Source organism: Carassius auratus, chromosome 16 (genome assembly GCF_003368295.1).
Source record: "Carassius auratus strain Wakin chromosome 16, ASM336829v1, whole genome shotgun sequence".
Lineage (NCBI taxonomy): Eukaryota > Metazoa > Chordata > Actinopteri > Cypriniformes > Cyprinidae > Carassius > Carassius auratus.
Window position 1 is genome coordinate 27,191,327 of NC_039258.1, and position 27,714 is coordinate 27,219,040.

At 35.9% G+C, this 27,714-nt stretch overlaps 3 protein-coding genes across 5 annotated transcripts; all 3 read right to left on the minus strand.

Annotated features, from left to right (window-relative positions):
- Window positions 1–329: 329 nt before the first annotated feature.
- tyrobp (transmembrane immune signaling adaptor TYROBP) lies at window positions 330–2,667 on the minus strand. Its single transcript, XM_026285002.1, has 5 exons — window positions 1,835–2,667; window positions 1,259–1,279; window positions 996–1,154; window positions 841–905; window positions 330–702 (listed from the first exon to the last, which is right to left on the minus strand). Exons 1-5 carry the CDS (start codon window positions 1,878–1,880, stop codon window positions 646–648), a joined length of 348 nt encoding a protein of 115 aa, XP_026140787.1. The 5' UTR covers window positions 1,881–2,667; the 3' UTR covers window positions 330–645.
- A 2,832-nt stretch (window positions 2,668–5,499) lies between these two features.
- Window positions 5,500–14,135, minus strand: LOC113116692 (zinc finger and BTB domain-containing protein 41-like). Of its 2 annotated transcripts, none has more exons than XM_026285000.1 (5): window positions 13,598–14,135; window positions 12,264–12,476; window positions 10,133–10,858; window positions 8,265–9,241; window positions 5,500–7,687 (listed from the first exon to the last, which is right to left on the minus strand). In XM_026285000.1, exons 1-5 carry the CDS (start codon window positions 13,971–13,973, stop codon window positions 6,377–6,379), a joined length of 3,603 nt encoding a protein of 1,200 aa, XP_026140785.1. In that variant the 5' UTR covers window positions 13,974–14,135; the 3' UTR covers window positions 5,500–6,376. The 2 variants fall into 2 exon arrangements, with proteins under 2 accessions (XP_026140785.1, XP_026140786.1); XM_026285001.1 differs by lacking the exon at window positions 13,598–14,135 and adding an exon at window positions 12,780–13,231.
- An 8,834-nt stretch (window positions 14,136–22,969) lies between these two features.
- Window positions 22,970–27,528, minus strand: znf576.2 (zinc finger protein 576, tandem duplicate 2). Of its 2 annotated transcripts, none has more exons than XM_026285004.1 (5): window positions 27,375–27,528; window positions 26,471–26,627; window positions 26,012–26,127; window positions 24,591–24,734; window positions 22,970–24,336 (listed from the first exon to the last, which is right to left on the minus strand). In XM_026285004.1, exons 2-5 carry the CDS (start codon window positions 26,601–26,603, stop codon window positions 23,545–23,547), a joined length of 1,185 nt encoding a protein of 394 aa, XP_026140789.1. In that variant the 5' UTR covers window positions 26,604–26,627; window positions 27,375–27,528; the 3' UTR covers window positions 22,970–23,544. The 2 variants fall into 2 exon arrangements, with proteins under 2 accessions (XP_026140789.1, XP_026140790.1); XM_026285005.1 differs by having other exon boundaries at window positions 26,471–26,624; window positions 27,375–27,488.
- Between the last annotated feature and the right edge of the window lie 186 nt (window positions 27,529–27,714).

The window sequence follows — 27,714 nt, forward strand, 5'->3', positions numbered from 1 at the left end:
CAGCAATAATGAAAGTGGCCATATGAACGCAGAAATACTATCAGGATTTAAAACTCAGGACATAACATTCAGGAAGTCTTAAAGAACTGCAAACCGTTACACAGACCCTTTCCGTTTTATCAACCTGATTCACTGCTGTCATGTGAATTCTAAACAGGTCCACTTCCTAACCACTTGAGGAATGAAGAAGAAGAAGAAGAAGAAAGCAGTGGATGTTTGACTGTGACTTCATCCACCTTTCTATGCTGTCTATAAAAGAAGACAAACAAATGATCCAAGACCACACATTTAAAACAAAACATTTATTTCTACATAAAGAGTAAGGGAATTATAACTATTCAGATTACAAAGGTTTTGGATTTTAAAAAAAGACAAAGATTATTTTTTACGGTGATATTAAAAACTGCAAGTTCTCAAAGATCATTTCCTTTTCACAAATTATGAAAATATATTTATTTTTATGGTTTATATATATGCAACAATGTCCAAGCACATGGATTAAAAAAAATAATTCATTTAAAATTATTTATTGTAGCTTATTTATGCCAAATACACATGTGACACAGTTTAAAAATGTATGCAAACTACAAATATTCTCAGGTTTGCACAAGACCCACGACTAACCATACATGTCACATAGCCTCCTCATTTCCGATATTGCTGAAGATCACTGTATATTTCTGATTGGACTCCATAAAGTTCCTGTCAAACCATTATGAAAAAAATAAAGATTTAGATGATTTGAGAGATTTAACCAAACGTATCACACAAATATGTTGCATTTATTGTAAATGCAAATTTGTTTTTAGTTTTGTAGTTGATTAATATTGCTCATTTTACCTGATAAGGTGATTCCACTTCAATCGTCTTTGGCCTCATTGATGTCTGCTGAGTTTTTGCTCTACCTTAAACATCAGAATTACATCATGTTGACTGGAACACGCGTAATAATAAATAAATAATACATTTTTGATTTCTCTTACAAACAGGCATACCTGACCCACAGCATCTGGCATGTGTATGTAAACTGCCTCTTCTTTTCTGATGAGAAATGAAACAGTAGACCGAAAGAGCAATGAGGAGTGTGAGGATGATGTCACAAGTGATGATCCCGATAGCCACTCCAATGTTAAACTGGTAACATGAACTGCAGTCTGAGAAGCAGAAAATACAATGGCACTTTCACTCTATAATATCCCAAAACAAGAAAAAACAAACAAAGAAACTGATTTTCAGATATGTATCAAGGAATTATTACCTTGATTCCCCTCAACAAACCCTGTTGATGAAAGTGAGAGCGGAAGGGAGGGAAGAGAAAATGTTATAGTAGTGTGTTCACAAGTCAAACCAGCATATTTATATTTATATCAGCTGAATTTGTTTCATGGCAGGTTTATCCAGAAATAAAAATCTGATCATGATATAATATTACAGGCATTATACAGTATACATACTTAATAATATATGGTATACTTATTTTTTTTTTAGAACATACAAAAAGAATATGATGCAGAAAAAAACACTACTCATACAGTGGTGTGTGACTTATCAAATAATAATATATAACATAATAGTATGTGCATGTAGTCTTGTTTTTCTACATAGCTATTGAATTAGCATGTTGTAGCTTGTTGATTTTTGTAGTGAAAATGATGCTCAAGTCTTTTCTGAAAATGTCCCAAATTGTGCTTCAGGAAATACCCACCAAAGCATTACTGACTCTAAAGTAAACTGATCCTTTTAAAGCTGAGGATTTGTGAAGAACAACAACAAAAAAAAAACATTCAACCTTAAAAACGTACTAAGTATGTGAATGCTTTTAAATTGTACTCACCGAATAGTCCATTCATGGGGATCATTATGTATGCAGTCCTTCTCATAATGAGTGCAGGTTTAGGAGAGAATTGCTCTGGGTTGGTTTAGACCTGATTTGTGAAGTGCACAAGAAGCCTTTACTGCCCGTGAGCTCAAACACCTTAAATATGAGACTGAATGATATGGAAATTGTCTGAGTGTAGAAAAGTCACCGAGTATGAGCTGATGACTTATCACCATCCATCAGAACAGAACCAAAGGACACTGGGGAGGAGCTACATGTGCTGATATGCCATCCCTCGATCTCTCTCACAGAAACACACACACTTAACCTAATTCAGTATTTCATTTGTTTACATTTTATCCTGTCAACATTTGAATATTTATATCTAGGTTTAAAGTAAAAAGTTAAATTGAAAACTAAATCTGAGCATACCATTGATTTACATGAGATGCAACTCAAAATATATGCTTTTTAAAATGTCCTTAAATGTAGTTTCACTTAGATGCAAGTTAGATATGTGAGCAAGAGGCTAGTCAGAGGGACCTGGGTGTTAATGTGGTCAAAGGCCTAACAGCACAGGATGTGACTACTAAAGCTAGTATCTGATAACCCCAAACAGGCAGAAAGCAGAACTTATATCCTGTTCTACTCACATTATCATTTTAAAGGGATGCTAGTCTTTAAATTAGTGATACAGAAGAGTTTAGTTCAGTTTCTCATGAAGAGCTGCCTTGTTTATTAGACAAACAAATTGATAAGGTAGTGTTTTTCCTGTAGCTCTGAGTAGTACCGAGTAGCCTAAGTGCAAATAAATGTAGAAATGTATGTGATGAAAATTGACACTTTCTACTTCCTTTTTTTTTTTTTTCTTCAGCGGAAGAGTCACAGTCTTGTGCTTGTTTTGGACACGGGAATTTCTGGGAGATTCCAAAATGAAGTCATTTTTCATATTTATAACAATACACAAAAAATAACATGCTACTGTCAAAGTATACAGCCAAAAACAAAGGACACATCTTTGCAGATATTTTGTGGTTTAAACTTCTTTAGCTCAATTATCAGCTAGGAGCAGATTGGAGAAGATCAAGATCCTCAGATATAAGAGAACACAAAGTAAACGTTAATTACATGTACAAATATTTCATATACACTTGCAAAACAAATTTTGTGTTGTACACCAAATAAATTCGCAAATCCACTTTTGATGAAGATCTGAGATTTATTAATAGTAAATCATATACATAGAAACGTAAATATGCCAAACAGTGCAGCAGGATGTATGAACGCTTACTTTTTGCTTATGAAGCTATGCAGCCATTTACTCAAATGATAACATCTTACTAATTACCTAATAAACCTATTGCAAACAAACTGAGAGACATCGCTGACATCTGCCTGTATCTGTGGTTCTTTGACACCTATAGAATCATAATGCATAATTGCACACTGTTTTTTGTTTTTAATAAAGAGAGGGATTTCCATTATTGATTTTCTAGGGCACAGTTGTCAAAACCAGCTCCCATTGTTTTGCATGCCAAAAAATAGAAAAAAATAAAAATAATAAAATAAAAATAATAATAAAAAAAAAGACATTGAAACTTAATTTTCTAATTTCAATTTTTTTTAATCTAATTTAATCCACTTTAATATTGTATAATTGGGTATAACATAAACATTTACTTTTTTGGCCCATGACCCCTCAATCCAGTTTGAAGGTTTGGGCACCTCTGTTATAGTTGAAGAAAATAGTAGCGAGAAGTATCCACTAGGTGTCAGTACTTTTCTTTCACTGCATTTTTTTGCTGTTGATAACGTCTTAAAACATAGTTTCATTATTTGGATACTTTGATTAAGCAGTAGTTTAATTATTATTTTTTTAAGTTTTCAGTTTGATGGCAAAAATATGGTAATTTTGTCTTATTTACATAGCAACTGTGATATGAACACGGTTTTAAATGTGCAGAGCCAGCTAGAAATGGTAAATCTAAATCATCATCTATGATCATATCATGTCTTATGGTATTAAATATCAGTTAAGTCTTCCACTGTCCATGTCAGTCCAAAGATCTTCATGTTTTGCAGTTTGCTCTGACGTTCATGTAGACTTCATCAGCTACATAAGAAACACATGGACACGTGCTTGTTAAATGTCATCTGTGCACTGATTTCAGAATCACTAGAGAAAATGTGTGTTGGTCTATGTAATTTCTCACCGTTTTCTTTCTTTTGTCTGCGCTTGCTGGCGTACCAGTAGGTGATAGTAACAACGAGGATCGTCACTGTAACATCAGCGAATATAATACCCGCTATAGTGCCAGAACCGACTCCATAACACGAGTCTCTGTCTATGAGAAAGAACATGCGGTAGAGGCATGTGACGTACCATGCATCCCGTTTAATACATTCATGTGAAGAAATGTAAACAAATGCAAATTATTGAGTTAAGTCTGGCAGAGTCTAACTAATTTATATGACACATTTGAAATGTATGCAATCCCTGCTTAATAATCTAAAACCAGACTAAACTGGTAGTCTGGCTTTAGCTGGTCAGCAGGCTGTTTATTTATTTATTATTAAGCTATTTAGATATTTATTTATTAGAATGGACTGGACAAATAATAACTATGCTGACCAAAAACTTTCTTACCTTCAAGAGCACTGACCATAGCTTGAAACATGAAGACGAAGAGATTAAGAGAAAAGAAACACATGTAATATAGATGTTGTTACTGCGTAATACACTAATATGCAGCAAAATAACACTATAGGCCTATTAATTAAATGAACACAATTATCAATTTTAGGCATAACTTGCCCTTAACCATCAATGCAAAACATTGTGGATAACACCTCTGTGAAAAAACAAACAGTGAATCTGCTTTCTTTGAAAAGTGCAGTCAGCAGGATATTGCTGCACTATGCAGTGCACGGTGGTCTCACAGATCTGAGTGAAGAAAGGAAGAGAGATGGAGAAAGAAAAAAACCGTTTGTCTCACCTACCCAACAGATAGATGGAAAAGAATACAAGAAAGCCTTTCTTTGTCATTTCCTGTGTCATCGTTGTTATTTCATCTACCAAGACAAAACGCATCTGTATTCAACATATAAAATGATGTCATATTGCAAATATACTGAAACTAGTTTTCAAATAACATTAATATCTACTTTAGTTATTACTAAAATAATACTACATAGGCTATGCATTTTTCGATAAAACAAAACTATACATAAACTGAAATTAAGTCACAGCAGTGAATCTATGCACCTATACGTCACCGGCAGTTTTTAAAACGGATTATCACAAACTTTAACATATATGATGATAATTGAGCCTTATGGACATTCTTACCAAGTCTTAAATATGCAAGATGAAAAATACAACAATGGAATGCTTACATCAAAATTTCACTATAATATTTTGACTATAATTAAAAAAAAACGAACAATTAAAAAAGTGACGCTAATTAACAAAGCGAAGAGTTTCGCTTACCAGTGAAGTGCTGTGCAGCGATTCATGTCAGGATTAAATGAAGATTATGTTCATCGGTTAACCTGCTTCCGCCCACTCCTGTTAAAGTTTCTCTTTATGAGTCACGGGAGTAGGTGTAGAATGCATGTGCGCCTTCAAATTAATATTTATGAGACCTTTATGCGTCAGAGATTAGACATATACAGGTGTCGTTTATCCAACAATTTCACTTTATTTTGAGTAATAACGATCCGTGTTCTCAATAACAAATAAGACCTTCATACTTTTCTTTTAATAAAAACTGTATTTCACATTAAGCTCTGTTTTACCGGTACAGTATTAATTCCAAAGAATCACCAAAACAGTATATCATGAGCCAAGCGTTAAAGAAGTAAAGAAAAGAACTGAAAGAAGTACCGAAACACTTTTCTGTAATAATATTAATATATAGATATATAAAAACGGAATCGTGGCTAGCCCACATCTTCCCTTAACAAATGGTTTCTGTTCTTTTTAACACCTCCTGGCCAAAAAATGAAACTTTATGAGCAAATGCTAATAAATTCATTGAACAGACATGGTGCGTTATATCCAACATCTGTGAAATATAGAAATGCAATTTTTTTTTCTTAATTTCTTCTCATTTATTTTTGTAATTCCCAGTATCTTATATTTTATTGAAACTGAAAATTGCTGTAGTGGTGCCACTGATGTGGCTTAAAATATTAGCTTATTTAGAAGAAACATATTTTTTCTTTTTTTAAGTACACCGTAACAATAGTCTTAAACTAAAGACTAAATCTGAATATACATAAAACAAAAAGAAAGGATTTTTCCCAATTTCCAATCTACATTTATTGTATCTAGAAGACAATGTAAACAAAAAGATACCGGGAAAGAAATGTCCAAAGTGGAAAACATTCAAGACACACTTGGTTTAAACAATCACCATTCGTTCCCAAATTACAATTTGGTAAAAAGGACTGGGACCCCTGTCAAGTAACCAGAATGGAAGTAAAGTCGGTGTAATATCAATAACTGCAAATCAATTTAAAATAATACAATTGAAAATACTCTTGAACTAAGGGTCACAACTCTGTGCCGGATCGTAGTCTTTTTCTTGAAGAGGATTGTTCTGTAGTGTGAGAGGCACAGTTAACAGAAGAGAGCTCAGGACTGTTGCTGTCGGCCGCATGCTTCATGTAGTGCTGAATCATACCCTTTTCAGGAAGGACTTGTCCACAAGTCACACATTCATGAAGCTCACCTTCCAACATATCCACTCCGCTGTCTTCATCCCCAATCTCCACTTCCATGCTGCTCGATTCCACATCTTCATTAACTTCTACCTCTACATCAAAACCAGATTCGTTTTGCCCCTGCGGACAATTTTCTGATTTGCCCTCCGTCACAGTCTCTGCACACATCCTGTCAGGTGACACAACTTCTCTGAATAATCTTTCATCTTTACTGACCTTTACTGAAGTAATTTCTGAAGAACAAGAGACTAGATCATGAGAGCTGGTTTGCGAAGAATCCAGCGTTTGCTTCTCCGGTTTTCTCTTTAAACCTTCTACTCCTGCCATTACAGACGAGGAGTCAAGTTCCTTCAAATCTGAAGAGCTTTTCTTGATGTTGTCACCACCATCCTTCTTCTCATCGAACTTTATTAGACATAATGGTGTCATTGGGCAGGTGGGATTAAGAGACACATTTTCTGATGAACTCCCTGGAACTTGGTTTTCATCAGCCAGTGCATTAGGCTTCAAATCTGATAGAGTTTGCTGCTTATTCTCCACTTCTACTTGAGCAGAAATGTTCGTTCCCTGATTTGCTACTGCCCCACCTGCAGCCTGTTCCTCTGCCTTTGCATTTTCTCTAGCAAACACTTGAACAGAACCCTGGTCTTCTAAAACGGTCCACCTCTTCTGAGAGATACTGTCATGACACTGCACAGGAATGAGTATGTTTGAAGGAATGTTGGTTCTGCTGGGCTCTACAGTGTCTTTCTCTACCTCTTTACTAATGACAGTGCCAGACGGGACCACCGGCATGGAAACAACATGTGGAGCAGATGTTTCTACGACCAGAGAGGATGGTAAAACGTTTTGGGAGCTCTTGGTAGGAACTGAGGTAGTTGAGAACTGTGTAGAGGAAACTGGCAGAAGCATGACTAAAGGCATACCTGGAGGAGGCTCTTTATCTAAAGTGAACTTCCACCTACCATCAGCAGCCTTATTCTTGTCCCCGAATGGAACCATGTGGACTTCCTTCAAGCTTCTGTGGAATGTGGCAGGTGCTGAGGCCTGAGCAACGGTTTGGATGATTATGTTAGGAGTAATTTGTTTTATTATTTGTGGAGATGGAGTTGCTTTTGGTTTGGGTTTCTTCACAGCAGCCTGAAAATAGAATTACACGTTTAACTTAAAAAGACATGTTTTTATTTTCAACATTTATATAAGTTCTATAAGCAGTGGGTATATATATATTCATTCAGAGAATAGTGCTGGAAAGTATGTGGCAAGGAAATTTTAGATTTTCTTACGTAAAAATAATAAAAATAACAATTGTTATTGCCAGTGTAATTGTTAACAATCACATAGCTTTAGACCAACCTTTACCTAACTCTGTTATTTTAATTATTTAGTTACATTTTTTATTGATAATTCAACCAAAAATTAACATTTACACAAGTTTGCCCCAAACTGGTTTCTGGTCCCCATCAACTTACATAGTCTATACAAAGTCAATATCTCTTCTTGTGTTTAAAATTTTTCAACTTCAAAAAGTTTTTACCTAATATGTACATTTTATTTGAGGTTTATTTCAATCAGCAATGTAGTTTTACTATTGTCAAATTCAAATCAATGTGAATGTTCCATTTTAGTTTATAAATATGTTTTACAAATTTAGTGAAACAGGACATTTAGTATTCTTAGAATGAAGGAGAGAGAGAGCGAGAGCGAGAGAGCTTACCACTGGAGGTGTCACCACTCCACATGTCTTCAGGTGGCTGTCATAACCCTGTTGATGTGGGAAGCCCAGGCCACAGTCCTGGCAGAGACACGGCCGCTGTCCCGCATGCCCTCCCATGTGTGACATAAGCATGAGTGACGAGCGGAAACCCATCCCACATTCAGCACATTTTAGGACCCTCTGGTGAGTGCTTCCGTGCTTCTTTAATTCCTCAATGCTTGCAAAGACTTGGCCACACTCCATGCAGCGGATCTCGTCTGTCTTGGTCGGCAAAGCTCCCTGATGACCCCAGCATCCCGTGTCCTTCTTATGCTTATCAAAGTCCTCCTGACTCTGAAAGAAAACCAAACACGCCATGCACTGGATGCTCTCTGGCTTACACTCGTGGTTGTGGTAAAGAGAGGGCAAACGGAAATGACGTTTGCACTTTAGACACGTATACGGTAAGACGCCCAAGTGAGAGAAACTGTGGCGTAACAAAGAAACCTTGCTGGGGAAAGTCAGCTCACAGTCTGAGCAGGAGAAGATGCCTCTGCTGTGCAATTCCAGGTGGCGGAGCAGCGAGTTGCGAAGGCGAAAACTAGCGCCACATTTGAGGCACAAATGTCGCTTCGCCTGTTGTCTGTGTGCTTCGACGTGGCCCTTGCACATATCTAGATCAGTAAAAATCTGCTTGCAGAAATCACACTGATAGAACTCTTTCTCAAAATGGTTGGTGTCCAAGTGCTGCTTGAGCTGCTCCTCGGTCTCAAATATGGTTGAGCAAACACGACAGTGGATGGAGGCCTTCTGGGAGTGGGAGCGAAGGTGCGTACGGTAATTGACTAATTGGCAGAACTGCTTGCCGCATTCATCACAGCGGTAGGGGCGAACACCCGTATGCATGTTTAAATGTTCTCGGAGTAAGAAGAGAGAGGAGAAAGTGAGATCACACACATGGCAGCGATTCTCTTCATTCTCTCCAGATCCATTAGTCTCTGAAATTGAAGAACAACGCGTGTCAGAAGCTGCTGTAACAGGAAATTATGTCTTGCCAGGCTGTTGGAATAATCATTCAGAAATGTTTTGCATTATATACCATCACTTTCCAGCAAAAAACGTTTTTATGAAGTTACAGTATAGCTATCAAGGAGTTACATCTTTCCTGAATAATTAAAAAAATAGTTAATTGTACTTGAAAAATAATATATTAAGAAAAATATTTTTCTTTCACATTTCTGCAATTAAGCATTTTTTTTTTACTTAAATGAAAAACTAAATTAATTGATTATTCTCTTTAAATTGTAATAGCGATTATTACTTATTATTATCACAATTGTTTGATGCAACTGTATGCAGTATTTTTATATGAAAATAAGCTGAAAACACTAATTTAATTTTTATTTGTGCTTTTCTATAGTATTAATTATCAAATGTTATACTAAAACTAAAATTAAAATAATGTAAAAACAAAGTGACAGGCGATGCTGTGCCTGGTAGAAGAAAAAAAAAGCATGCAGAATAACGTAAGTGGACTTTGAACGATTAATTGCAGCTTTGAACGATTGCATAATTAAGTTTTTAGATTTACTAAATATTATATTTAATTGTTTTTGTTTAGAACAAAAGCTTGTAAGTGCTAAAGTACATGTAAGTGCTAAAAATACATTTTAATTTGCAATTTTTTTGTGTATTTAAAGATTAATTACACAATGCCAATGATATTTAAAGAAAAATAAGCATAAACAATAAATAAATGGTTAATAATAAAAAAGTTTCAATAAAAAAACTTGTTCAGCAGAACAAATTCTTTTCCATATATAATGTAAATAACAATCTACAAGATGAAAAAAAAAAAAAAATACCTTGCTTGGAAAATGATACAGTACCTGACCACGAAATATCATCATCTTCCTCCTTATCCATGTCCTCACCATCATCATCATCATCATCATCTTCCTCCTTATCCATGTCCTCACCATCATCATCTTCCTCCTTATCCATATCCTCCACATCATCATCTTCCTCCTCTTCTTCTACCTCCACCTCCTCAACATCATCATCATCATCAGTCAAAACAAATTCTGCATCCTCATCTGTCTGTTCTTCACCAGACACAGCATCAGCTATTGTGAGGCCGGAGGCTTCCTGGTTCACTTCTGAACATTTCTGTTCCTTGTCACTTTTCATTCCCTCTTCTCCATTTTGCTCTTCGTCATCGTCGTCGTCGTCATCATCATCATCATCTCTCTGTTCTTTCCTTTCTCTTCTTCTTCCTCTATTCCATGAATTGCTAAGAACTTTATCCTTCTTCTCTGAGGAACTGATTTTGGAACTGCTTTGAGCTGTTCCTCCGCTACTTGAAGAGTTATTTTTGAAAGGAGTGTAATATTGATGATCATTTAGAAAGCTTTTGTCAGCCGATGAGCTCGCAACGACACAGGCATCTTCATTATAGTCTGTGGACGTTTCAGTCTCTGGTGCTGGCTTTTCAGTGCCATTCTGGGTTGGCAAGAAGTCCTCTTTAACGCTCTGCGGCTCACACACGGGGAAATTCCAGTTTGAAAAGCCCAACTCCGTCAGCTGGATATCCAGGGTAAACTCTGACATGGTGCCTTGAAGAGAAATAAAAAAAAATTATCTGTGCAAGTGTGATCAGTTTTGTTGACAAGACATTAACAGTGTAGGTTGTAATTTTTCTTCATTAATAAAGAGCCACATATGTAAGTAAAGCATGTGTGTGTTTCTATATAATTTGTTTAAAATCATTTTATTTAAATAATTTACATATATACAATTTTACATTTAGATTACATATTTGAGATTACTAATGTAGCATTACAGTGTTTACATCTTAGATAAACTGCATGGTTTAAAGACACAGTACATTTGTGATCATTTTCAATCTGTTAATTCAATCGCCACAGTGAATACAGAAGCAAGCCTACTTCATTCATATTACCTAGAAGTCTTCGGTGAGCATTTGAAAATTCCTTCTGCTCAGCAATGCAACTATTAGTCTATGATCATGTCCGGTTTATTAACTGCTCTATGAGAGTCTATTATGACAAACCACGACTGTATACTGCGTGATGGAAACTGCCGTCAGGGTTAAAACTGTTTTGTCATGACTGACTATAGAGATCGCTAAGACATGTGACCAACTGAGTGGCAACGTCATCAGAACGCAAAGAAATATGGGTATGTTTGGCCCGTTTAAATGGGCTGGCATAGCAGGCTAGTGTTCTGTCATGAAAATAATGAAAAATTAGTGTGAAAAACAGAATATAATCCTACAAAACGCAGCGGCTAAAGAAAACATTGTCGGACCATACCGCCTAAAACTAAATCCTAATTTAAAGATGAGAAAATAAAGAGAATCAAAGGACTGGATCCTTACGAGCAGAGCGACTGGTCAAGGGACGTCAAACTGTTGCCCAACTTCCAGCACCCATATATATATATATATATATATATATATATATATAATATTATATATATATATATATATATATATATATATATATATATATATATATATATATATATATATATATATATATATATATATATATACACATACATTATATTAAGTGTTATATGCGTGTGCATACACACACAAAGTTATCAGTGACTTCAAGTCGCTGCAGCAGGCCACGGTCTTTTTTACAGATGGATCGGTCCAGGGCCTGGAGATTGTAAAAGCGGGGCAGAAAACTGTCGTCCATTCAAAGGTATGCTAATGTTTTAAGCACCACGCTCGCTCTCTCATCTATCTGCATGCAGTCAGAATTCAACAAACCAGCGTGTGTGAGTGTGTATACACTTTACTGTATATTGACATAGAAAACAGCTGTTTTAAATTGGAATAATATTTATACAATATTACAGTTTTGTTTGTATTTTTAATCAAATAAATGCAGCCTTGGTGAGCAGAAGATACTTCTTTTAAAACATTAAAAATCTTACTCACCCCAAACTTTTGAACGGTAGTGTATACTGTATTCTTTTACTATTTACCTGGGTATAAAGGTGCTCCATTATCCAAATCAGCCTCAGGACCAGTGTAGTTAGTGCCTAGCGATGGGTGTTCCTGTTGTTGTGGTGACCTCATCGCTATTCTCCTATACCGCTTTAACCGGTCTGTGTTCTTAGCTGTGACCTCATTATGGCCGAGGTACAGAGAAGGGGCCCAGTCAGGATCAGACTCCAACATTTCATAGGCAGGTCTGCCTGCAAACACAGTCACCAAATAAATTGCTATTTAGCCTAAATGTACAACATTTAAAACTGAGCTCATTTTAAAAATAGCTCATTTTCTGGCTATTTAATGCTAGTTAACAATTAATATTGCCTAACGTCAAATCTAATGGTCTGGTTAAGTCAAACAAAACCTCTATTTTAAAGAAACAAAAACATGGCAAAACAATACATTTGAATTAATCGATAAAACCAGAAAAATTACCCAGCCCCAGTTTGGGTTCGTTTGTATATTTGCCCACAACATAACATTTACAGAGAGTAATTGTAACTTGCCTTTGTGAAAATGCTTTGAACAAACCATCATGTGTGGTGGAGTGTTATCGAAGGTAATCTTGGGCCTATTTACTGCTTCTATCCATGCCATTCGTCGCCTTTTTGTCACCTCTGAAACACGGCTTGTAGTTTTATTTTTCCACGCAGGAAAACGATAAAAGGATACTCCGTTCTTAAGCTTTATGCCAGTCCTATCGTGAGAACGACTATTGCAGTTTATAACACAGCAGGTAGACGGCATCTTGAACACTGCGTTCTTCCCTCCATGCAAAGCAGTCTGGCGCGTTATGAATGTTTGTGCCGCTGATTCCCAAAATGCTTTGCGTTCACCAGTGGGAAAACGTCATGATGACGACACATTAGCAAGCTAACAAAGCTCAACTCAAGTTGCATGAGCATACAGAAGCAGCTATGGCGATAAGGTGAGCCACTGTCCACCCGATACTTCCGGTATAAAATACTTGACTAGAATGAAGAGGGTGCCATCAGCAGGACCGGGGCGGTACTGCGGTCGACCACCAAATTGTTAGTTTTTGCTGTCAGCAGAGGGATCCAGCGTTTCCCTCCTTCAGGAGGTACTGAAACGGCGTTCCTGTAGCCATGCAGCCGCCGTGCTTTTGAAGGTGCCTTAGCCCATCTTATGCGTGTATTAAGATGGTTGTATGTAACGTTATCCGTGTGTTAATCTATAACAGAACACGACGAGTAATACAAATGTGTGTGTGTGTGTGTGTATGCATGTGAGAGACACATATATCAACAGTCGAACTTATGCTGCAAAACTTTAGCTAACCAGAAAAATATCAATATATACTTACCATCCGATTGCGTGTCACTTTTGTTTCTGTCGAGTTTACGTCTCTTTTGCTGGGGAGGTCGATCGTATCCCAACCAAAGTTCCGGGAAAGGGTTTTCCTCTGTGGGCTTTTTATCATTGAAGTGATAAGAACAAACAAACAGTCTTTTGGGCGGATTCTTCAACTTCAAAGCCGCGAGCCACTTCCGAGATTCAACATCTGTTTTTGGTTTCTCATACAACGCATACGGGGGAGCACATCCACATTGGCGCCTTGTAGATGGTTGATGGTCGAAACATTCTCCTTCCGACCAAACATTCAGCAGTCGCCACGAGTTGTTGCAACCGCGAACAGCACAATATGTCCCGGAGCCGTGTCGGCGTGTAACACCATCCATAGTTTACTTTTTCTGCACGCTAACCAAAAACAGTAAAAGACGCTAACTCGCTAACCGGAAGTTCTTGGCAGACACAACCGGAAGTCTTCTTCTTCTTTCGTTTTTTGGCGCATTGCATTCTCAGTGCATACCGCCACCTACCTTTGCTGTTATGCAGTCATGATTTCTTATGATCAGTTTTTCCTTTTTCTTTTTTCATTCTCACTTGCCTCTCCTTCACATATTAATCCTTATATATATATAATTAATTGATGCTCCATCTCCAACCGGAAGTCGTTGGCAGAGTGAAAGGATAATGGCGGCCCGCCTATTTCACTCAGGAAACTCATCTACAACAAAGCTCAAATCAAGTTGCATGAGCATACAGAAGCAGCAATAAGGTGAGCCACTGTCCATCCGATACTATAGAATTCTTAAAAAGCCCCGACAGCATCTGGAACGCTTTTCCATCATATCTGTTCAATACTCTTGGTGGCATACATTTTCTACTGAAATGTAATTTTTCTATTGATAAAATTCCCTTGAAATTAGCTGACTTCCACAAACAAGCCCTTCTATCTTGGATATTGATATATAAATACAATTTTAGTCCACATAGATACTTTATTTGGAATAATAAAGAAATTATTTATAAAAAGAAGTCTCTGTTTTGTCAGCCATGGTTTGATAGAGGAATTCTGTTGGTAGGACAGTTATTGAACAAAGATGGTTTGCTCATGTCATATTAAGAATTCTTTCAGAACTTTAACTTCCCATTGACACCAAAAGAATACGCAGTTGTATTTGATGCAATCCCTAAGGTTCACTTCAAATTCTAAAACGCATATCACTTACAGATATTAGTGCTGAATTTAATAGAATTTTTATTGGAGATACAGACATTACAAAGAAAGCATACACAAATAAATATATTAGAAATCAAATTTCATGCTCGGTTCCACCTGCTGCAAAGTTTTTTTGGTATTCAACCATGGGTGATTTAAATTGGGAAAAGGCAAATACTATTATTTATAAATATTGTATTAATAATAAAATAAAAGAAGTTTCATTAAAAATTTTACATCAAATTTATCCTGTTAAAGATACGCTAAGAAGATTTAAAATAAACATAGAAGAGTCTTGTGTCTTTTGCCAATCAAATAGGGAGACTATTTTTCATTTATTTTATCACTGTATGTACACAAAAAAATTTTGGTCTGATTTGGAAGAATTTATAATCACAAAATTGAATGTAAACATCAGAATCAATATTTTTGATGTCATGTTATACTTTTATTTATGTGGTTTGTCCAAAAATTTAATTTTTGTTATTCAACTGTTTATTATCTTCGGAAAATACCATATTCACAAATGTAAATGGTCTAATTCACAACCTAGCTTTAATGTATTTCATCTGGACTTTAAAACATATTACAAAACAATAGAAAACATGCAAAATATGAAGGCTACAAGAACATTTCATCTCCTGAAGGAACTGAATATATTTTAATTTTCCCCTTCTATAAATTAATGTTATTATCCTCTGGTCTGTACATTTCTTTTTTTGTTGTGCAGGTTGCACAGTATTTGTAGTGTTCTCTGTACCTATTGTCCTGTGCATTGTTCATAATAAAATTAAAAAAAAAAAAAAAAAAAAAGAAACAAAGAAAATGGAGGAGCTGCCAAGATGGCCGCGTGAAATGACGCGTTTACCGAGCTCTTCATCACGAAAGTTAAATAAGTAAGCCCAATTAGTTTAAAATTCTATTCCATCTTTTATAGTGATCTTTATATCACTTGGGAATGGCTGAAAGGAAAAGAAATCGAAATCTGAATGCTGTGTTGAACGAGATGTCTGCTGATAAAGTGCTACTTAACAGTGATCACGATTACAGTCAGTGTTGTACTGAAGGAAGAGATTTGGAAATGATGATATTGGATGAGAAGGAATTCCCAGCATTACCGGTAACCCCGAGTGAACCTGCGGCGAAAAACAAAACTACTAAATCCGTTAAGGATTCTGATTCTGACATCATTGGCACGTTGTCTCGACTTATCAACGAAAGATCTGATAGCATCGAAAAATTGGTGAGCGGCAACACAGAGAGAATTGATGAGCTGAACAAAAAGATTGACATTGCTTTTGCCGATATCAAAGAGATCGAAGTCAAGATATGTAAAGTGGAGAGCCGTGTGTTAGAACTGGAACAGCCCGTCAAAATACTTGAACGGAGGATGGATGAGTTTGAATCATATTCGAGACGGTGGAACTTGAGATTGTACGGTGTCCCGGAGAATAAGGATGAAAACGTGCGTTTGCAGACCATAAAGATATGTCAATCCATCTTGCCAGAAGAGTCATCGCGGCTGTCCGAAGTAATTGATATCGCACATCGGCTGGGTCAAAAAAGCACAACCGATTCCCGTCCACGGCCTATCATCCTTCAGTTCACTTCACGTATGCTGAGAAATGAAGTGTGGAAGCGAGCTAAGACCTCTACATATCTCAAATCTAATGGATTTCTCTTCAAGGAGGACTTCTCTAAAGGTGATCGAGAGAGGCGCTCCAAGCTCTGGCCGTTCGTGAAGGCGCGGGATGCGGGGAAAACGGCTTTCTTCGCCGGAGCTCGAGCATTTATTCAGGGAGAAGGTGAAATCAAGTTATGAATCTCTCTGGATGTTGCTATTTTTCTTTTCCAGAGCAGGTGCTCGTTCTCTGGGTTTTTTCCTCATTTTGTTTTTTCTTTCGTATTTAGTGATTTAGATTCCAGACTGTTCAAACTGTTACTGCAGTTTTAAGCTGCTGGTTGCATCTTTTTGAGTTTACAACACGATCTATCCAAAGAACTTGTGTGGGCTCGAACTTTACTGTTTCACGTGATGTGGCTCGGGCAAACTATACGTGCATCGTTCTCGTTTACACTTTACACTCTAATCTGTTCCATATTTTTTGTGTTATTTTGTTATATGTCGTTGTCTGTAGTTTCACTTAATACTAGGGGATTAAGAGAAAATGTTAAAAGGAAAGCTTTATTTTTATTCGCAAAACAGTTCAAAACTGATTTTGTTTTCTTTCAAGAAACACATTCTGTAGGTAATGATGTGAAATTCTGGAGGTCGCAATGGAATAATGACTTATGGTTTGCTCATGGCTCTGAGAGGTCTGCAGGGGTCGCTACGTTAAAGAACACTTTTTCTGGAAATGTTCTGGAGGTTTTTTCAGATCACTTTGGGCACTTTCTTTGTTTACTTTTAAGTTGGAATAATTCAGTATTTATTTTGGTTAACATTTATGGATATAACCTTAACACTGAAAACACTAAACTTTTTGAATCTTTAGAGGAAAGAATTCTACTCTGGTTTCGTAAACACCCACAGGCATTTTTATTGATTGGTGGGGATTTTAATATTACTATAAATGACTTGGTTGATAGATGGCCCCCAAAGCAGCCATGTTCGTCCAGTGTTACTTTGAAGACTTTTATGCAAAAATATAATCTGATTGATGCATGGAGGGAATTATATCCTAATAAGTGCTCTTACACTTGGAGTAACAAAAACGGCACAAGGCAGTCCCGCATAGATTTCTTTTTGGTTTCTAGGAGCATTTTAATAGAGAATATGTCAGTAAACATAATAATTACTCCCTTAACAGATCACAAGGCAATTTCTATAAATATTAGATCTTCTTCTTTTCTAACTCCATGCTGTACTTCTTTTTGGAAGATGAATATTTCTCATCTAAGGCATGAGGCAGTTAAATCGGAACTTACAAAATTAATTTCCTTTCACTGGGATCTGGCACAAAAGGAAGGTTCTTTCAGTAGGTATTGGGAACTAAATATTTAAGGTCTTATGGGAGTTTTCTTTCTAAGCTTAACAGAATTTTGGAGGAACAAGTTGTTTCTGATATTACCTGTCTTTCTATGGTTTCGCCTGATAGACTTTTACCTGAGGAAAAAATTAAACTAAGTGATTTACAGAATAAATTGGATGAGATATACAAACGTAAAACAGAGGGTGCATTTGTCAGGTCTAGAATTAAATGGTTAGAACAGGGGGAACAAAACTCCTCCTACTTCTTTAACCTTGAAAGACAGCGAGGTAAACGTAATACAATTCACCACCTTAATATTAATGGTACTGTTACTAATGACCCAAAAGCTATCTCTCTTTTTTGCTATAATTTTTATGCCAATCTTTATAGATCTAACTATTGTTCTGATTCTGCTACGTCTCTTCTTAACTCTCTTAAAAATACTAATACAATTAGTGATCTGGAGAAAGAATGCTGTGATAAAAATCTGGTTTTAGATGAAGTAATAGATGCTATCAAACTTCTTAAATGTAACAAATCACCTGGCTGTGATGGCATTGCATCAGAATTTTATAAACAATTCTCAGATATTCTTGCCCCTTTTCTTTTAAATGTCTTTACTGAGAGTATCAAAAATCATGAACTCCCTCCTAGTCTATCTCAAGGAATAATAAACCTCATACCTAAACCAAAAAAAGACTTACTTCTGATTGAAAACTGGCGCCCAATAAGTTTATTAAATAACGATTATAAAATTCTGGCTATTATACTGTCTAAAAGAATTAAAAATGTTTTAAATTCTATAATAGATGAGACGCAATCTGGTTTTCTTAACAATAGACACATTTCAAATAATATACGTTTAGTTCTTGATATTATAGAGATTACTCTAATATGATTAGTGATGATAGCTTTCTTCTATTTCTGGATTTCTACAAAGCGTTCGACACACTGGAACATCATTTTATTTTTCAGTGTCTTGAAAAGTTTGGCTTTGGAACATTTTTTTGTAGTGCCATTAAAACTTTATATATGAATGGTAGTAGTTCAGTTATTTTAAAAAATGGAAGAACTCGTCGTTTTGAATTACTGAGGGGCATTCGGCAGGGATGTCCTATTTCCCCCTACCTATTTTCCTATTTTCTTCTTGCTGCTCAGATTCTTTGTTCTCATATAAAAGCCAGCAGTTTAAAAGGGGTGACTATTGCTGAAAGACAGGTCATTATCAGCCAGCTCGCTGACGACACAACCCTTTTTCTTAAAGATGAAAGTCAGATTTCACTTGCAATAAATATTATTGATTCATTCTCTAAAGCCTCAGGTTTATACTTAAATATTAAGAAATGTGAACTTTTTGCTATTAAAGACTGTAATGAATCATCTGTCCAGAATATCCCAGTAAAAGAAAGAATTTGTTATCTAGGTGTTTTAATTACTAAGGATCCAAAAGAAAGATGTAATCTTAATTACCAACCTCTTATTGATAAAACAGAGAAAAGATTTAACCAATGGCTACAAAGGGACCTGTCCTTAAAAGGTAGGGTACTTCTCACAAAAGCTGAAGGTCTTTCAAGGCTTATTTATGTTGCTCAGTCTGTTCCTATGGACCCAAAATTAGGTACTCGTGTTGACAAGCTCCTCTTTAATTTTGTATGGAAGCGATCAATACACTATATAAGGAAATCTGTTGTGATGAACACATATGATAAAGGGGGTCTTAATTTTTTGGATTTCTGTACTTTAAGTTACACCCTCAAGATTAATTGGCTTAAACAATTTAGAAAGAAGCCAGGATCTATATGGAACTTCATTTCCAATTATATTTTCTCTCAGTTTGGTGGCCTTGAATTTCTTCTAATGTGTAACTATAAAATCGATAAACTACCAGCTGCATTATCTGATTTTCATAGGCAAGTTCTCTTGGCTTGGTCACTAATATTCAAGCACAACTTTTCACCTCATAGATCTTTCATTTGGAATAACTGTAATGTTTTATACAAGAATAAGTCCATATTTTTTCAGAGTTGGTTTGATAAAAACATACTGTTGATCAGTCAGTTGATGAACTCTCAAGGGTTGTTATTGTCATATAAAGAGTTTTTAGATTACTTTCAATTTCCTGTTTCTCCAAGAGAATTTTCCATAGTTATGGACTCTATACCATCAGGTGTTATTGCTTTACTGAGAGGTACTCACTCTCTGTCTCAGGTCTCTCTTAATTTGGTTGATACCTTTATTGGTAGATTATGTTTTGCCGCTCCATGCAAAAATAATAATAGGATAATTCGTTCAATATTTCAGCAGAATATTGTTACTCTACCAGCTGTAACTGCGTATTGGAATAATGCAATGGGTGATATTTGCTGGAAGAAAGTGTGGTTGCTTCCTCATACGTATCTACTAACTAACAAAATAAAGGAGATTTCCTACAAAATAATTCATAAGTTCTATCCAGCAAAGCATTATATGAAAAAATTCAAAAGTGATATTTCCTCTAACTGCTCTTTTTGTGATGACTCTGTTGAAACTGTTGTTCATCTATTTTGGTACTGTTCATTTACAAAGAAATTTTGGCAAGAAGTTTTAAGCTTCATTAGGAGTAACATTTATAATGAATGTACTCTTTTCTGGAAGAATGTTGTATTGGGTTTTTTTGAGTATGAACAGTCTAAAAGGAAACAGTTTTATGTGATAAATCTGATTTTGCTTCTTGCAAAATTCCACATCCACAGATGCAAATATTCAAATTCAAGACCTCTTTTTCTTGTCTTTATAAAAGAATTTGAGCAATATCTTTTATTAATCCAGTTATCAAAAAACAAAAAAGCTTCTAAAACCTTATCTGTCTGTAACTCCTTTCCTATTTTTAATGCTATGTAAACCTCGATTTTACTATATTTTTTGTTTGTATTGTTTTAATCCCCCTGCTGTTTTATTTGTATAATTTATTTTTTGTTATTATTGTTCATTTTTATGTTGTTGATTTATATTTTTTGTATACTTTTTGTGAACTGTGAGCTGCAATAAAAAAAAAAAAAAAAAAAAAAAAAAGAAACAAAGAAAATAAAATGTAATGCCAAATGGCTGACGGGTCATGAATGGCTTGTGTTTGATCACAAGAATGTTGTAATGCTTTGTCAGGATTGCCGCAAGTTACGCGAAAGAAAAAAAAAAAAAACAAGCAATTTCGTGATGGGAACTAATAATTTTTAATTTGAGTCAGTGTGTATTTTGTTGCATTTTACTTTATATGTGTTTTTCATAACAATGTTAATAAAATGATCAAATTCATTCAGTGGCACTCATCATTTGTTATTTTTACCGAAAAAAAAAATGGCTAGTGGAAATTCTGATTGGCTGGTAACTTTAGAAAGTTACCAGCCACATTGGCTGGTGATCAAAAAAGTTAATTTAGAACCTTGGATACAGACGGTTGGTCTGGGAACGCCCAGTTGCTGTGTCGTTTTCTGTACCTCCAATAAACTAACAAATTATGAATTTAAGTTCTACAACCTTCCTAATAAACATACAGAGCCGGAGAGGATTACAAAATGGCTACAAGCTCATTCAATTCAGTTTTTATTTGAAAAAAAAAAAAAAAAAAAAAAATAGCCCAGCTCTGTCATAGGCTCATTCAATGCATTGTTTGTTTGTGTGTGTGTGTGTGTGAGAGAGAGGGTGATGAGGCAGGTGGATGATTGGATCATACCAAAAACATGGTCAGACATTAGCCCAGCTCTGTCATAGGCTCATTGAATGCATTGTGTGTGTGTGTGTCTGTGTGTTTTCGCCATGATGAGAATGTTGTACAGGATCAGCCCTTCATTTGTGTGTATGTTAGATATGCATTGTATTGGATCTATTAATTTATTTTTACAAAAAAAAAAAAACAAGAAGAATGCTCTAAATTACAGTATTTCCCATTCATTTCTATGGGTGCCCATTTTTGACCCAAATACAAGATTAAGGAATTTTTTTTTCCACCCACTTAACATTGTAGAATTGAGTCAAAAAAAAAATGTGTGTGTGTTCAGGAGGCAAACTTGGAAAAATAACCAAGTCTTGTACCGCTCAGATCAAGGGAAGTATTTTTTAAAAAATAAATCAAAATTATTTTGCCCACATTTGTCCAGAATACGGATTTGGGGTTAAGGTGTTCAAATATAAATAACATCATCTGAAGTAAAAATGTCTGCTGCAGACTTGCAGGTTTAGACATGCTTATATCTCTATGATTTTAGATGTGGGATTCCTTTCTCACAGTCCTCGTTCTTTCAGTATAATGTATCATTAATCATCTTTCTTATTCTTCCAATGTTAATGTATTGGTTTTGCTCACAGGAAGATGATGCCAGCCTTTCCGGTGTCATGAAAAAATCTTTTCCCGCCTGTCCAGAAATCATGTTCTAGTTAATCAAACAAGCTTTCCTGAACTTATTTCAACTTTAGCTGTGCATTATGTATGCTGAGCTTTCTAAACAAAGACTAATTGGAAAGTTAATGAAAAGGAAGATTTTTTTTTTTGCCCTTATTTGTATAGTCGTATTTGATATTTAATCTGTATTTTTACATCTTATATTGTACTGTTAGTGTTATCTGTATGCACCAAGGGCATGAGAGTAATGCAATTTAAATTCTCTGAATGTATCTGCTGTACATGTGGAAGAATTGACAATAAAGCAAACTTTGAAAAGGAAAAGCGGAGTCCGACTATTGCACTTAGCTGTATCCATATCCACCAATGTCCATGAACAATTTAGAGATATATTGTTGTGAAACAGATGTTCAATTTGATCTCTGTTCCCAGAGCTATTATGTAAATATATTTTATAGGATTTTTTTCAATAAATGCTTCACAATTAGGCAGATATGTAATGTTATCATAACCCCCAAAGTAATGTATAGCAAAAAGGAAGAAACTTTAATCTGTGATATTCATAGTTAGAGGAGTTAGACTTGATTGTAGTCCTAAATTTAAAAACTTCAACCATTTTTAAGTACCTCCTCTCCAATCTCATAAATTCATCATAATGGAAATTCTTTATGGATACACCATAAATTATAATATCAACACAAAAAAATAAATTAATCAGAAAACATTTAAAACATTTTCAATTATTCAGACATTTACTTCAATCAGAGAACAGCCTTAGCTGTGTGTAACATTTAAGTTCAAGTCAAATGTCAAGTCATACCGGTAAAAAATGGAAACATTGGAAATCAAATTTAGTCCGATCTCAGAAGAAAACAATCATTTAGTAAATCTTTCCACTCACCATTGTTCACACTTTTAAAAATAATGTAAAAACAACAACACATTAGATTCATAGAAAAAAAGAGTAAAATTTAAAAAAAAAAAAAAAAACAACAATGTGAAGACTTAGGCTTAGACAATATAATTAGGCTTTTCTGTGGGTTTTTCTGGATGGTATTAATTACAACATGGTTACCCTACAAATGAGAATTCAGTCATGGTATGAATCCTGTTACTTTCCATTCCAAAGCTATGTACAGAGATGTCAAGATACAATGAGGCACCCAAACATGGCTAACACTGGTTAACCGTGAACTCACTACCCTTCAGGTTTCCAGTTTTCAAATAAAATGTTCACATAGTGTTGATCTCGAAGGTCACAAAGCTGAAGGATCCCCTACTATGTTACAACTTAAAATCTAAAGTGAACCCTGTCCCCACCTACATTTCTATACACAAAACCTTAAAAAATTGAATTCATCTCCTGCTGACATACACCCTTAAAATTCTCCCAAACTGAATTATCTCTTTCCAACTGGCTTCTCTTCTTTTCCATGGCTCTGTTGATGAGCCTTCAGGTTACTTTCTCTGCCAAAGCTCTTCCCGCATGTGGGGCAAGTGTGCCGGCCGGCACTATGCACCCTTGCCATGTGGACCTCCAGCTGCTCGGGTCGGTTAAAACTCTCCTCACATTCTCCACATGCGTGAGGCTTGCGCTGCGTGTGCTTCTCTTTCTTATGTGCTCGGAGCTGCGTCAGGCTGGGGAAAGTGAGGTCACATTCAGTGCAAGGGATCTGCAGAGCTGGCTGAGGAACAGGTTTCTTGTCATCATTTTCTGCTTTATCATCTTCTGCCTTGGGCTCCTGGGTAGATTTGGCTGGGCGTCCTCGTCTTCCTGCTGTCTTCACTTCAGCTGTGGTTGGTTTTGCAGAAGTGTTTTCTGAATGGTTGGTTTCCTCGGGCCCCTCTGCTTCTTCCTCCTTCTTCTTCTGCTTTGCTTTCTTTTCACCAGATGCTCCGGCCTCATTTTTAGATGGTCTCCCTCGGCGTTTGACAGCGGCACTACCGTTGCAGTGCTGGTCACCTGCGTGGTTCTCCTGATGCTGCAGGAGCTCTGCCTCTTCTTCAAAACCCCTGCCACATTTACCACATCGGTAGGTCTTAGTGGAATCCTCTGCCTCCTCACCGTCCATGGGCACGGGGTGCTGGGTCAAACGATGGTTACGCAAAAGTCCAGAGCTTCGAAACATCTCGTTGCACTCTTTGCACACGAACTGACGTTCAGGACACACTTGCCGCCGATGTGTTGTTAACTTGTGGAAAGAAAGCGGTGCATGTTGAAATATTAAACATAGGCTTACATTTACAATCAAGGCACGTGAAAATCAACAGTACATGGCCATTCTCTCATACAATACAATAACAATGCCAATGGCATAACATTTTTAGCATCTGTATATTGTCTATTTTTTGTTAATCAAGTATTTAAGATTCTTAATACTCAATAAAAATTAGATTTTTTCTAATCAAGCATTTTCTGTTTAAATTCATTTAAAACTCCTCTCACCTCTGAGAATGTGCGGAAGCATTCTTGGCAATGCGCACATTTGAAGGGCTTGTCCTCCTTGTTGTGGGTCGACTGATGCTGGGTCAGTTCCTCAGAGGAGGGGAAGGTTCGATCGCACACATAGCATGTGAACAAAGTATCGCACTGTTGATGCAAAGACAACAGGCTTGTGAATATACATTGAAGCAAACCAAACCAAACCCAAAAGATTTCTTGTTTGAATTTATCACTCCTTTCTTGCTAAAGTCCCTGCTCTGTATTTTACAAGCTAATTTTTGTTATTGAATAGATATATTCAATAAAAAAAATATAGATAGGTAAGGGTATAGGGTATAGAGTCCCCATAAACCACATACGCAAGAAAGTATTTGTAAGTTTGATATATATTATCGTATATATATTTATTGGTGCATTCGTTATAATAACTATATGGTGGCACAAGTCATGATATGCCAGTTCTAACGATTTACTGTTGCATCTATTATGTTAGAAATAAAAGGTAAGTACAGTGCAAATAGGTCCTTCCTCAGGAAAAAGAAAGCATCACTTCCACCTGGTGGCAAATTCATAGCTTTCAGTTTGCCAAGTGTGTTGAATAAAGCTGACACCACAATATAACTTATAGAAGTAATTTACAATCATTTAAAAACATTAAGCGAGCATTCAAAAGTCATTTTTGAAAAAACAATCAGGTATTTGGTACACAAGTATAAAAAAAATAAAAACTGATTTTGTAGCAAAAAATGTTGGCAGAATATAAATGATAAAGTTCAACAAAATAAGAAAATAAACACGAAACAAATGTAATTAAGTGCAAAAGAGTGAAGCCAGGGATGTTATGAGAGTCAGTGAGAACAGGAATTACATTAAATGTAATTACATTCAGCCTTTCTATTTTATTAGACACTTGATTTGGGTCAATGGAGATTTCACCTACAAAAAATCTGCTCATCTCTACGGACATCTGCACACTTCTGTGAAAGTCAGTGGCATTAGAAGAATGCTTTAAAAACCAGACACAAACGCAACACATCCTCTCTCAATTATGAGAACTGATACTAGCCAAACTAAACTCCGAAACCATTCTCGAGTTTGACACAGAAGTTGAATATTTACTTGAGTATAATATTTAGTATATTCATTTTGTTTTGATCAAGTAGATTTATTAATTTCAGATGTTTTAATCCAAAGATAATTACAAATGAGGAATACAAAAAGCAGAAGTTAAACTCTTAAGGAGACAATAACATGAGAAACACCAGCAAACATCTTCTAGAATGGTGCTAGTATCTAGACATAATATTACCTAGAAGTATGACCATATCTAATCATATCAAATGGTGAATGCTGTAAGTGACTGAAATACTCAAATAACCAGGGATATGTGTTATGGCGCTACCAAAAGTAATGCTTTAGCTAACCTGTTGAAGCTGCTGTTTATACTCTTCCCGGTGACTCTTCTTCATATGCCTTTCCTTGGCTTTCGAGTTGCAGAAAGTAATAAAACATTGGAAACACTGCAGGCTTTCATGCTGGTCTAAATCAGAGAGAGGAGGACAAATTCAACACCAGTGTGGGAGATAATGCTAATTACAAGTTTATAATAAAATATAGGGTAACATCAAGATATGAAAAGGGACAACAGCAGACTTAAAAGGAAAAAAGAAAAAGTTATGCTTTTAAGTAAACTTAAAAATGATTATATTTTTGCATCCCAGCTTTTTTAAATGCAAGGACTCCATTACCACAACACTATATAAAAAAATGGCGCAACAGTAGTTTTATGCAACAGGTGACCATTAGAAACATAAATTTAAACCGAGGTCTATCCAAATCCATTCCAGCACTAAATCAGTAATTTAGTAATCAGTAATACTCACATGACTGAATGACAGGAGGTGGTGCATGTCCCTGAATGGAGGTGGTCTTCTCAGAGGGCAGTTCAGGAGGGGCAGCAGCAGCCTCTCCTCCGCCCAATACGATCTCCTCTATATTTAGTATGTTTGAATCCATTATGAGGGATTAAGTGTACGCCTGCTGTAAATAAGATTATAGTCAATTAATCTATGCAAGTTGTACAAATACAGTATAAATTGTGCACGTATCACAAATCCAGTCACCTATTTAAAAGGCGCCAGTCAAATAATTAATTAACGCGAGAATGCAACTGAACAGTTTCTACGAGTTTTTCCTTAAGTTTTGACACGGCTGAATAAGAAAAATCACCTGAGCCACAAAAACATACAATTTAGCTGACGTGCTTCAAGTAACACACATTTGTTTCACGGATTAATAACTTAAGATCACAGCAGCCTTAAATATTGGTTAGTACTATACAAATATGGTTTCATTTTAGAAAACAGAGTTAGGAGACCAAACGTTTCCAATCGCGCGTTTTAGAGCCGCCTACCGTTTGTTCACATTATCTAAGCTATGCTAAGCTAAAGCTACCGGCTAACGAGGCCTACAGGGGCCTTAAACTTCTGCAAACCAAAGCAATGCTATGTAACTAACTAGCTAATTTCTTAGTGTATTGAAATAAGTCCCACTACCAATGCACCGAAACCGCTGTAAAAAATAAACGCTTGAACGGAGCTACGCGTTTAGCTTTTGCTAAACTGCTATAACGTTAGCCAGCTGCCGAGTTCGAGTTTAAACTTGGTACATTCTAACAACCAAGTTCGCTGCCCAAAAGCTCTTCAAACAAAGCCCAAACGAGGGAAGTGTTTATACTATTAAGATCATTCAATTTCATTCTTAAAAATAATTTAGCTAATGTCTTACCTGAAAGAGAATAACCTTTTTGTCCGGAGGGAAAAGGCAGAAACCAGAAATGTATATAAAAATAAAGGGGGCGCAAACGTGTAGTGACCCGCTGTTGAGGCTGAAAAAAAAACCTGCATCACGTGCCAACGCGTCTGCTGTACTTTCCATTGTGTTCATATGAAAGCAGAACAGGTATCTAGACGACCTGTTTGTCATGCAAAACAAATTCATGGTTTGTAAAATGATTTAACATTGTTAATTGTTTAGCCCATATATAAAATAATTGCATTTGTACAGAAAATGACTATAATTGTATATGTTAGATAAAAAAAAGGCATAAAAGTGTTTATCACAAGAC